An 11,653-nucleotide genomic window follows, 5' to 3' on the forward strand; every position below is an offset into this window, starting at 1 on the left:
TCAAGCAGGGATTTGCCTCTGACAGTTTCCCAGGCCCAGGCTCCTGCAAATTGCTGTGGACTGTGGATTGCCCATGGCTCCTGACCAATCTGGGCCCTTCGGGGGACCCCAGAAGAACAGGAAGACATTTCTCCCTGGAGCTGACTTACATGCAGGTTAGACACTTCTCATGTCCCTCCTGCTCTGATGTTTTCTTCATCTGCTCAGAGGAACAGTACTCTGCATGGTTGGTTGGTTGGTTGTCATAGTTGGAAACACTCCAACCCCACCACCCAGCTTACACCTCTCACCCAGCCCCACCCTGCCCATCATTTTTACCCAGGGGGAAGCAGCACAGGATCCCGATCATGACCCCGAAGCCAAATCCACTGCCTTCAAAATAGTCCCGCATGACGGGGGGAGCACAGGCTGGCAGGCCCTCTGTGCTGAGCTGTCTTGGCTGCGGGCAGGGGTCTCCTGGGGAGACAGAGGAAGCTACAGGCCTGGGGGTGCTGGGCCACAAGCTTTAGGACAGGATCACTGAGGAGGTTAGGGTGGTAGAAAGAGTTCTGGGGAGCAGAGGGGAGGGGGCTTCTTACCCCTGCCGTTGTACCAAGAATGTGGCATCTGCCTACTAGGGTAACAGGTGGAATAAAAAATGAACCTCAACCTGTCTCTCCATCACACGTACATATGTACACACACACACACACACACACACACACACACACACACACACAGCCCTTCCTTTCCTCATCACTGCAGTGGGATTAGATATCCTTAGGATAGTCTCACTGCACTCGGCCCTCCTAATATTACAACCATCCTGGCCAAATGTGAGCCTCCTCACCAGGTCTCTCTGCGTCTCAGTCCTGCCCTCGCTTGGGAACCTGGTGGAATTGTGCAGAACGGACCGTACATAGCTGTATGTGGCCACCTTGGTGCCCAGAACCAAAGTTCCCAAGGGCAGAACCATAGCTCACGCCCCCCTTGGAATCTACTATCCAGCCACACTGAACCAAGCCCACAGCTGAGGAGGGATGAGGCGCCAGATCCCAAACCCCGCCAAGTGCCCCCCCGGCCACTCACCAGCATGCCAGAAAAAGACGCTGGGCTGCAGGGCACCAGGGTTCACGTTGGTGACAGCTACTAGAACATCCTGTAGGGAAGTGTTTCTGATCTCTGCAATCTCTTTTTCAGAGAACAGCCTGGGGGTGGGAGAGGTGGGGAGCTGTTGAGGTGGGAGAGAGATGCAGGCTCCCAGGCCCAGGAACCCAGACGCAGGAAAAGATCCAGAGAGCTTGGGGAGGGAGGGGTGGGCCAGCTGGGAATCAAGGGCCCATGGGGCTGTCTACAGGCAGAGGGTCTGCGGCCCAGGCCGAGGTAGGGTCTGAGGTGGGAACCCAGGCAGGCCTCACCCATTCCTGCTGTTCTCAAACCAGTAGCGGTCGCCATCCCGCAGTCGCACAAACTGATCGACGACGATGGTGCTGAAGAGGGGTCCAGGGTCCCCATGGCTCTCCAGGAGCCCCCCAGGGAGTAGCTCCAGCCGGGACAGGTCCTGGTTGTACAGGGCAGCTGTGGCCTCCAGCACCTGGGGCCAAGAAGGGACAGGAGTGAGTGCAAAGACCCGGTACCTGCCCTCCGGCCAAGAGATTGCTCCCAGAGATCAGCCCCAGGGATAATCATAATAAATGACAGGGACAAGTCATCACTTATTATGCCCTGGGCACTGCTCTGAGTGCTCTCTGTAAGTTAACTCATTTATGAGAACTCTCTCACAGATTCAGCTGCTTATTTTATATAGCTGGAATAAAACAGTCAGTCAGTCCCCTATGTTACTTGTTCTTGAAAAGGTATGAAAGTTGAAGAGTCAAAATCAGCACAAAAGTCGAATCGTAGAATGATGTGTTAGAAAAAGTTTCTATTCTTTAGAGGTTAAAAAAAAGTTTTTGAAAATCAAATCCCTGCATATACATTGCCTTTTAGAGACAGTGTTCAACAGTATATGAGCAGTGTTGTCTACCTGACCTTTACTTTAGTTCTTTTCTCCACCATATATATATATATATATACATACACATATATATATATATATATGTGGGTGTATATATATATATATATATATATATGTATGTATATATATATATATATATTTGGCTGTGTTGGGTCTTCATTGCTGTGCGCGGGCTTTCTCTAGTTGCGGCAAGTGGTGGCTACTCTTCGATGCGGTGCGCGGGCTTCTCATTGCGGTGGCTTCTCTTGTTGTGGAGCACGGGCTCTAGGCACGTGGGCTTCAGTTGTTGTGGCACTTGGGCTCAGTAGTTGTGGCTCACAGGCTCTAGAGCACAGGCTCAGTAGTTGTGGCACACGGGCTTAGTTGCTCTGTGGCATGTGGGATCTTCCTGGACCAGGGTTCGAACCCATGTCCCCTGCATTGGCAGGCGGATTCTTAACCACTGCGCCACCAGGGAAGCTCTCTCTACAATATAAATAAGCACTTGACCAGCTTAATTCCAATGAGGCCCAACTGAAGTTAAAGATTCTTTTTTAAAATATTTTTTAAAATAAATTTATTTATTTATTTTTGGCCGCGTTGGGTCTTCGTTGCTGCGAGCAGGTTTCTCTATTTGCGGTGAGCGGGGGCTACTCTTCGATGCGGTGCGCGGGCTTCTCATTGTGGTGGCTTCTCTTTGTTGCTCTTTGGGCTCTAGGTGCACAGGCTTTAGTAGTTGTGGCACGCGGGCTCAGTAGTTGTGGCGCACCGGCTTAGCTGCTCCGTGGCATGTGGGATCTTCCCGGACCGAGGCTCGAACTCGTGTCCCCTGCATTGGCAGGTGGATTCTCAACCACTGCGCCACCAGGGAAGTCCAAAGTTAAAGATTTGCTACCTTTGGCATAGCTGGTGATTCCTATCTACCTATTGATTTTATAAAAGGTTACAAGTCTCATGTACATATCACTTCTTTATAGCCTTTAATTCTCCACTTTCCAACAATGTTATAAAATAGTAAGGGCAAACACAATAAAATAGGCACCCACTTGTAGAAACAATACTGTGCCAAGATGTTAAGGCAGCCAAAACTGGTCTGTTGGCTGGCAGGCAATGCCATTTGCCCAGGGGATAGCTCAGGGTATGACAGCTGACTCCCCAAAAGCAGCTTGAATATTGGTGCATGAAAGTACAGTTTGTTCCTGAGTCAAGGACCTTCTAAACCCATTTACGGAGTTGTTGCGAAGAGTAAATGAAATGAACCCTATTAAGTGCCTGGCATGCAACAGATGCTCAATAAACATTCGCTGGATCTGCACAGTCACAGAGTCTAAAGCCTAATCCTGGTGGTCTGGTAACCTCCATCCTGGTGTGTGATACTGGGAAAAGCGACCTGGGTGAGCCCTGCCCCTCTCACCAGGTGCTTGTCTCTGATGCATGTGTTCGCCGCCCATCTTCCGTGTCTCAAGCCAGTGTGCCCTGGACCTCCCACCCTGCCCTCTGGGTCCTGACCCCTCCTCACAGTGCCATCACTCCGGAAGAGTGCAGGGTTGACGTCCTGCCATCTGGTAACTGGAGGCAGGCCCAGTGTTGCCCTGGCCTTCGTGTGAGAGGGCAGGCCCACATCCCAGCCCCGCTGCAGGCAACTGGCCAGGTGGTCTGTGCGGGAAAACTTCAGTGGCCCAGGCCAGAAATCTGGGGATGAGACACGAAGTCTGAGGGAGCTCCTCTAGCCCATGCCCCAGGCTCCAATCAGCCCCAGGGGGACCTGAGCCATACAGAGGGAGCCATGGTCAGCAGGTCAGAAGCTCTCTCAGCAGCGAGAGAGTGCAGGCTCCCAGCCCTGGGCACCCCTCCCTGCCCAACTCTGGAGCTCCAGCTGAACTTCTTCCCAGGGGCCAGGCATACACAGCCTGCAGGGACAGCCTCAGCCTCACCTCATATGTCCTCAACCACCACATGGTCCTCTCGCTCAGTGATCTGGGAGGCCATGCCCAGCAGCAGCGAGTCCACATCTTCAGCTCTTTGTAGGTTTGGGTGCTTTGGGGGTGGGGAGAAGAGAGGGGCATGGCTAATGAGGCCAGCGGTTGGGCAGCCAGGCTCCCTCAACCCCACAGTTCATGTCCTGGGCCCACCGAGTCCTGCTATTTGCTCCCAAACTGCGGGGCCATTGCTCCTCTACAGGTTGATTCCCCACCCAGGGTGCGCAGTGTCCCCATCCAAAGCTCATGCTGCTAGGACACAGGTCTCCACAAGCACAAGGAACCGAAAACTTTGCTTCTATTTTAGGAAACTCGACGGTATGGTTGACAAAGGCACTAGATCTAGGTCTTGGTCCTTGCTCAGTTAGTAACCAGCTGTGTGACAGGACCTCTCCGAACTCAGTGTCCTGCCCTTAATAAAAAGGGCCTTAGGGATTAATCAAATAAAATAAGTAAAATAATAAAAAGGTATTAGCAGGACACTGAGGTCTCTTTCATCTCAGCTCCATGACTGATTCTATGCTTGCCTCTTCCCTCTTTCCTCCCACCGCCTTCCCCCTTTATGAACACTCTACACAAAGAATCTGATTTTGCTTTAAATTAATGGTCAACGCTCTTTACCCATACTGGTCTGGACAGATGATTCCTGGTAATCTCTCAGAATTCCTCTCTCCACCTTGCACTCCCCACACGTTCACATTCACACACTGCCCTGGTGTGTCTAACTGGGAAGTTTCCTTGGGGGCTGGGATGGCTGGGGTACTCCATTGCCTACAGGGGACCCAGAGATGTCAAGGGAGAAGGAAAACCTAGAAGGGAGTGATAGATGTAGAGCCACATCTGCACAGGCCCCTGCTGTGCCTCACACAGCCCTGAGGTGGGCATGGAGGACTGACGTTTGACGGTGTATAGCTACCTGGTCATCTCAGACAGTTGGTAGGGGAGATGGCTGGGGTGCCCCAGACTGCTTCCTCTACCCCAGCCCATCCCAGCTGGCTGCCTCAGTCCTACTGCCCCCCTTCACCACACACCCTCAAACACAAACACACAAACACCACAACACACCCACACCCACATATGTGTCCCCAGCCCTGACCTCTCGGCTCCAGTAGCTATTGCAGACCCGGAGAGCTCTGGAGACACTTGAGTTCCTATTGATGACCCCCTGGAAGTGGCAGCTGGCATTTCTGAAATGCAAGGAGCAGGTTAGTGGTGACCGAGGCTATGAAGCCCTAATGTCAGGCATCAGCTCTGGTCTCCAAGGCTAGAGCCAAGGGCCCAGGCTATTGCTTCCTTGAGGTGGTGTATGGTCAGGGTAGGTCCTGAACAACCTGAATTTTTGGAAGGCCCCTCTCCCCACATCAGACCAAACGTCTAAAAGTGTATCCCTTATTTTACCATGTTTCATTCTCTCTCTCTTCTTCTTCTCTCTCTCAATAGATAAAGAGAGATAAACTGTCAACTCAAAGAAAAAATGCACAACATAAGAGTTGTGAGTTTCAATTTTATTCAGGAACCTTACTGAGGATTATAGGCCAGGAAACAGCCTCTTAGTAGCTCTGAGGGGACTGCTCCAAAGAGGTAGGGGGAGAACCCAGTATATATAGGATTTGGGCTAGGGAATGGGTGCAGTCAAACATACATCTCTGTAAAAGGTTACTGCTGGTCACAAGGATCAGATACCTCAATAAATGGTTTTTGTGTTTTTCTGTGTATGGGAAGATGTAACAATCTGGGTCCATTAAAATTTTTTCCTGAGATATCTCTAACTATCTAAGGGGTTTGTTTTCCCAAAGCACCGAGTGTCTTATCCTGTTTTTTGTCCCGAATTCCTTTTCAGGGTGTACTGTTAGAAGGCGACTGCAGTGGCTAATGACCTGATCCTTGTAGAACTGGATGGTGGGCAACATTCCTTATATATATTTTTATATATGTAAATTAAAACATTTTAAAAAGGATTATTAATTGTTCTTTTGAAATTACTTGTCTATGGATAACTCAATTACTACAATTTCTTGGCCATCATCAGCCATATCCAGAAATTGGTCCAGAGTAAAAATAATCTAATCCATGAACTGTTTTAACTTATAATGCAGTTGTAAAAAAATAGACTGGCATGCTTTATTTTATATACTTTTAATTTAATATGTATATTTTTAAGTTTCCTTTTCATTATTTTGGAGTCAATACTTTTCTTCAGCTCTCACACATTTTTATTGTAATTCCCTCCAAAGGCTTATAAGCCCCACTTCCTGTCCTTATAGCTAAAAATATCCCCAGTGTAGTGTCAACACCTGAGGTTCAGACCTGCGGGCTTTGTGACTCACCCTCTGAACCTCAATTAGCCCGTCTTTAATTGGAGGATTAATATCTAAACCAGCTGCAGAAAAGTGGACATTAAGGTGCTCAAAAACCACAATGATGTATCTTTTTAAACAACTGTTGTTCTTCTTTCCCTCCATATTCACTGTTCCCTGGGGAATGGGCACACTTCTGATTGATAAGCCTGTCCTGAGGGCTCCTGAGGCAGATTTTTCTCAATAATACATCTCCACTCCTCCAAACACACAAACATCTGAGCCCCTCCCTCACCTCATGTAGACGCCAGGGGGCACCATGGTGAAGAACTGCTCAGAGGCCGCCAGGAACTCCGGAGAGATGCTGGGGTCCAGGAAAGGGCGGTACTCTGTCCACAGGGGTAAGAAGAGAAATAGGCTCTTTACCCTCACACACTCTCATCACATGAACCCACCTGTCTTTGTCCTATGGATCCTGACCCCCTCCCCCTCCCCAAACCCCCCTCAGCCCAGGTGTTCCCCCAACTCCCTCACCTGTGTAATTCGGCGGTGCTTGCTGCAGGAAGCTGGGCAGCCACTCATACATCGCGATGTTCTGAGGGTCAAGAGAGGGGGAAATGGGAGGCCAGCGCTGGAGCAGCCAAGCCACGAGGGCTCTGAGCTCAAGGAAGGCTTAGGTGGGAGACGAGGACCAGGCAGCGGCAGTCACGCGAGAGACACTCAAACAGGAGAGGGGCGGAGGTTCCCGTTGCCCACGAGGAACGAGGGCAGCGGGGAGGGGCAGCTAAATAACAATCACGAGAAAACCTCTGGTATAAGTAGCGCTTTGCCCCCTTATCACTCTCAGGGGCTTTCCCTAGACGTAGCTGTCTGGGGAGGGGTGTTGCTGGGTGGGCTTGTCCAAGGATGGACGGCTGTGCGGGGCAGCGGAGTCTCCCGGGGACCGCGACGGGGGGCGGAGGGGGGGTGCCGCGCGACCGACCTGGCAGGTGGCGATGACCCTCTTGCGCGCGTGCTGGAACAGCTCCTCGTCCCCCCAGAGCGGGTGCTGGCGGGCCAGCCTCTGCGCCCACAGGTTGTGGTAGCGGAACCAGAGCAGGCCCAGCGCCTGCACGAAGGGCTCGCGGTTCCATCGCTCCGCGCCGAAGGCTGCCCGCGCCGTGGGGACGCACGGGAGGAGTTGAGCGCGGGTGGGCCCGAGGGGGGCGCGCCTCGCCGGCCCCCCGCCCTCGCCCCCGCCGTCTCACCGTACAGCCCCCGGGGCCCGCGCCGTCCCGTGGCGGGGTCGGGCGCCGTCCACATGCGCAGGGGGTCCTGCGCGTCCCGGGGGAAGGCGGGGTCGGGCCCCGACGCCAGCTGCCCCCGGAGAAGCTCCGCAGCTCGTCGCTCCCGTCGCCTCGTTGGTCTGCGGGGACACCGGGAGGCTGAGCCGGGGGTCGGGTGGCCGAGGCGGCTCACGGCGGGCGAGGGCCGGGCGGCCGTTGCGGGTGTGCTGGGTGTGCGAGCCTCTCCTCAGCTGCCTCAGGTCCCGCCCCCGCCCCACCCCCAGCCGCCTGCCCCGCCCACCAGGTCCCGGGGGTTGCTGGGGCTCTGTCCGGTCTCCGGGTCGCAGCGGCTCCTCTGGAAGGAGAGCACCACGTCCCCGCTCTGGTCGCGATCGAACACGGGGTCTCCGGGCGGGATGTGGATGTTGAGGAACTCGGCCGGGCAGCCAGGCTTTTCCACGCTCACCAGGTCCGAGAGCACGTGGTGGCCTGCCCGCAATGGGGGAGGGCGTGGGAGGGCCAGCTGAGGGCCACTGAGCCGTGTATCTAGACCCCCCACCCCCTACCCTTGAAGCTTCAAAAGACTCAGAAGCCATTATGGGCAAGTGTAAGCCTTGACCTCCCCACCCCTTCCCAAGCCTTCATCCAAACTGTTTTCGTTTTAAGTTTGGTCTTCTTCTTGGTAACTGGGAGGTGCCCAGTGAATGTGCCTAAGCAACAGGGCTGGCAGCACCGGCTCCAACATGCAGCTGGGAGCAGCCTGCCCAGAGGGCCTGCCAGCCTCAGTGGGACGCTGGACGCTGGAAAGCAAGTGTGGGCACCATGGATGGCCGGCAGGAGCTGAGCATTACGGCTGGGAGCCAACAACCCACAGTCACTGCAGTCAGGCCCACCTGGCACCCCCATTTTGCTGGCCCACCCCCAGCCCTCTTAACAGAATCAGAACCCTGCCCTGAACCTGTCCTAGGAGCCACAGGGGCAGAGTGAGAACAGAGCCCCCCCAAGAGTACCTACCAGATTATTTCCATGCTCCTCTATCCCCACTCCCATCAACAACTCAAGGTGGCGCAGATTTATGCCTCCCCCAAGCAGACGTTCTCCCCCTGCTCCCACCCCTACCCCACCCCATTGCTTCCTCTTCCATCTCTTGCCCCCTCTCTCAGACCCTCCATCACTCTCTCTCTCACTCCCTGACTCCCCGCCTCAGACACAGAGGTGTCCAGCTGACCCCACTGGCCTCCCTTCCCCAGAGGTTGAGGCTCTCACGGAAGAAGACCCCCAGCACTGTGCGGTTTCGCAGGGAGGCCTGCCCTGCGGGGCCCCTCATGGCTGTGTTGCTAAGTGCCCGGGGGTTGGGCAGGTGAGGCTCTCGGAAGGGCTGGTACACACCATCTGCATAGCTGGCTGGGACGAGGCGCTGCAGCCAAGAGCCTAGAGTAGGAGGGGTAGCGACAAGGATGAATCCTCAGGGGGCTCCCTGACCTCTCTGCCAGGCTCCTTTCCACACCACAGATCCTAAAATCTTAGGAATGGGTGAGCCTTTGCTGGTACCTGCCAGCCCTTGCCCCTTAGCGGTGGCTACCTCCCTGACCCTGGGGCTCCATCTCCACTTGGCTCTCACCTACCTTTGCTGCCCCATCTGTGCTCCATGAGGTTGTTGTACCACCCATCAAATCGCTGCACCTCCCATGAAATAGGGTTCTGAGCTCCTGTGTGAGAACAGGGGGAAGGGGCAGCTGAGCAAGTCAGCGCATGAGAGGACAGGCCAGCAGCCGAAAGTGGATACCCAGCACAGTGCAGGAGGTAGGGTATGGAGGGAGCTTACCCAGGGCAAAGTATGTCCAAACTCAAGCCCAGTCTTTAAGCTGCTCACTGGACAAATATGGCAGGGAGCACTAAAGTGGTGTAGCCAGTGTGTGCTGATAGATGGCCTCAGAGAGGAAGAGAAGGGTGAGAGAGAACAGTGGTGGTGGCGCAAGGGATGTAGGAGCCTTCTACTGCCCTCACACCCCAACTCCCTGGGGGACAGGACAGAAACTGTTCCCAGCCCTAAAATATCATACAGTGCAAGAGCCAGCCACTCTTCCACCCAGTGAAGGACATATCATTCTGTGACTCACCCCTGGGCAGGGGAAATATGGAGAGGGGCTTGGCTCTCTCTCGTTGAGCCGCTCTCAGAGCAAGGGTATGGGCCATGGGGCTGTGGCTTTGGGGCCTATTGCTACCCCGATCTTTTCCCCAGTTTCTTGGGTGAGATCAGGGACTGACTGGTCATGTGGATAACTTTGCTGCCTCCTCTTCTGGGGCATCATATTCCCCATGTGATTCCTCTATTGACCCTATTTTATTCTCCAAAAACTAGGGTCTAGGAGGAAGCACTCAGCTGTTGAGGAAAGAACTCAGGCAGTAGGGGCAGAAGGAAGGGTCTAGAATCAGAAGTGGAGCAAGGATCCTTCTGGTCAGTAGATCAGATGACCAGCCAGAGTCCTTTCCCCAAACTAGGAGGCTACAGGGCTTAGGCTCCCTCTCTGCTCACCTCAGAGAACAGAGAAAAGAAAAGGACTCTCATCAGCCAGAGGGAGACCCATTCCTCCGGTTGTCTCTCTACTCAGACCAAGGACAGGATCTCAGAGCTACTTTCCTGCCCCATGCCCTGGGAGCACGCACGTCAGCACACATCATACATATACTCGCCAGGGGATCTGAGAGGGAAGATGACTCAGGCCCTGATGTTTGAGCAAAGAACTCAACTAAGGATCCAGGACTTGGGGCAGGAACTAGGGCAGCCACATATATGTGATCTCTAAAATAAGATGAACCGGTGGCAGAACAAGGAGGCCGCCTCTTGGGTAGGGTATGGGGGAGAATACCTCTGGGAATAAGAGGCAAGAGCTGGGGGAAAAAAAGGAAAATCCAAGGCCAAGGCAAGGAGAGGACTGGGAGGAATGGGAATGTGAGCGGCTTTGGCAAGGGAGAAGCTGCACGGGCCGCCTCGCCATGCTATCGCTTCCAGCCAAGACCGATCACGCCACAGATTCTCTCTGCTTTCTCCTCGTGCATCCCCCACCCCTGATGATCAGAGACTTGCTCTTTTAAACTTAATTTGTGGCACCTTAAGCTCACTTTTCTCCTCAGAGACCCAGACTACAGAGAATGGCCTCAGATTCTAATAAGAGACTGTCCAAAGCTGAAGTAACAAACGCTTATGGATATTATTATTCTTTTTTTTAATTTTTATTTTTTTGCCATGCTATCAGTTCCCCGACCAGGGATTGAACTCAGGCCAGGCAGTGAAAGCCCAGAATTCTAACCACTAGGCCACCAGGAAACTCCCGTATCTTACTGATTTTTGTTTTTGTTTTTATCATATTGTGTTAAAACACTGGTGACTTCCCTTTAGCTTTGGGTCCAGTCCGATACCAAGATCCTTTATTGTTTTGTGTGTCTAATCAGTCTTTTCCTCTATGGGGTGTCTGGGGTCCTTACTGAGTGAAGAAAGAGAGAAGACAGAAGAGAGAGAAAGGGCCCCCAGATTGTAAGGAATAAAATAGGAAGTGCTTACACAGCAGATGAAGGCTCCCTAATTCTGTGTATTTGGGGAAAATTTTCACTCCACTATCCATTCATCTAGTCAAGAAGCTTGAAATGAGCAGCTACCATGTGCAGCGTGCTGGGTTAGCTAGGGACTAGGGATACAGAGGTGAATATGACACAGCTTCTGTCCTTGCAGGACCCCAAAGGATGCTGGGTTCCTCTGCTCCTAGCTGTGCTTCTCCTCCAATCTCTACTCACCCATGGGTACCCATGGCCCAACCAGGAGTGTCCATGCCAGAGCCAAGCGGAAGCCCATGATGAAAATGTTAATAGGGCTCAGTTGTTAGAACACCCTAAAATGGAGACCCTAGAAAAAAGACAAAGGACGGAGAGAATGAGCTCCAGCAGTTCAGGAGAGTCAGGGCCTCTTGAGGCCCCTATGAATCAAGGCCCGGGGCTGGGCCAAGACCAGAGTGTGTTGCAAATGGCAGGAGACTGACTCTCTCCCAAGAATCTTTCATTCATTCAACAAACACTTGATAAGCACCCCCTACATAGCGGGTACTGACCTAGGCACTGGAGATTAAGTGATAAACAAAGCAA

General features: G+C 53.2%; 1 protein-coding gene across 1 annotated transcript in view; it reads right to left on the reverse strand.

The window, feature by feature from the left end:
• DUOX1 (dual oxidase 1) overlaps positions 1-11,366 on the reverse strand; it is a 30,315-nt gene extending 18,949 nt beyond the window's left edge. Inside the window, 14 exon segments of the mRNA XM_061181447.1 lie at positions 319-456; positions 1,069-1,187; positions 1,398-1,573; positions 3,495-3,667; positions 3,910-4,012; positions 5,051-5,141; positions 6,547-6,640; positions 6,786-6,846; positions 7,234-7,400; positions 7,499-7,630; positions 7,754-8,005; positions 8,783-8,947; positions 9,142-9,225; positions 11,309-11,366. Of these exon segments, the coding sequence (XP_061037430.1) occupies positions 319-456; positions 1,069-1,187; positions 1,398-1,573; positions 3,495-3,667; positions 3,910-4,012; positions 5,051-5,141; positions 6,547-6,640; positions 6,786-6,846; positions 7,234-7,400; positions 7,499-7,630; positions 7,754-8,005; positions 8,783-8,947; positions 9,142-9,225; positions 11,309-11,366 (1,813 nt within the window).
• Between the last annotated feature and the right edge of the window lie 287 nt (positions 11,367-11,653).

The sequence above is a fragment of the Eubalaena glacialis genome, chromosome 2, assembly GCF_028564815.1.
Source record: "Eubalaena glacialis isolate mEubGla1 chromosome 2, mEubGla1.1.hap2.+ XY, whole genome shotgun sequence".
In the NCBI taxonomy this organism is placed as follows: Eukaryota; Metazoa; Chordata; class Mammalia; order Artiodactyla; family Balaenidae; genus Eubalaena; species Eubalaena glacialis.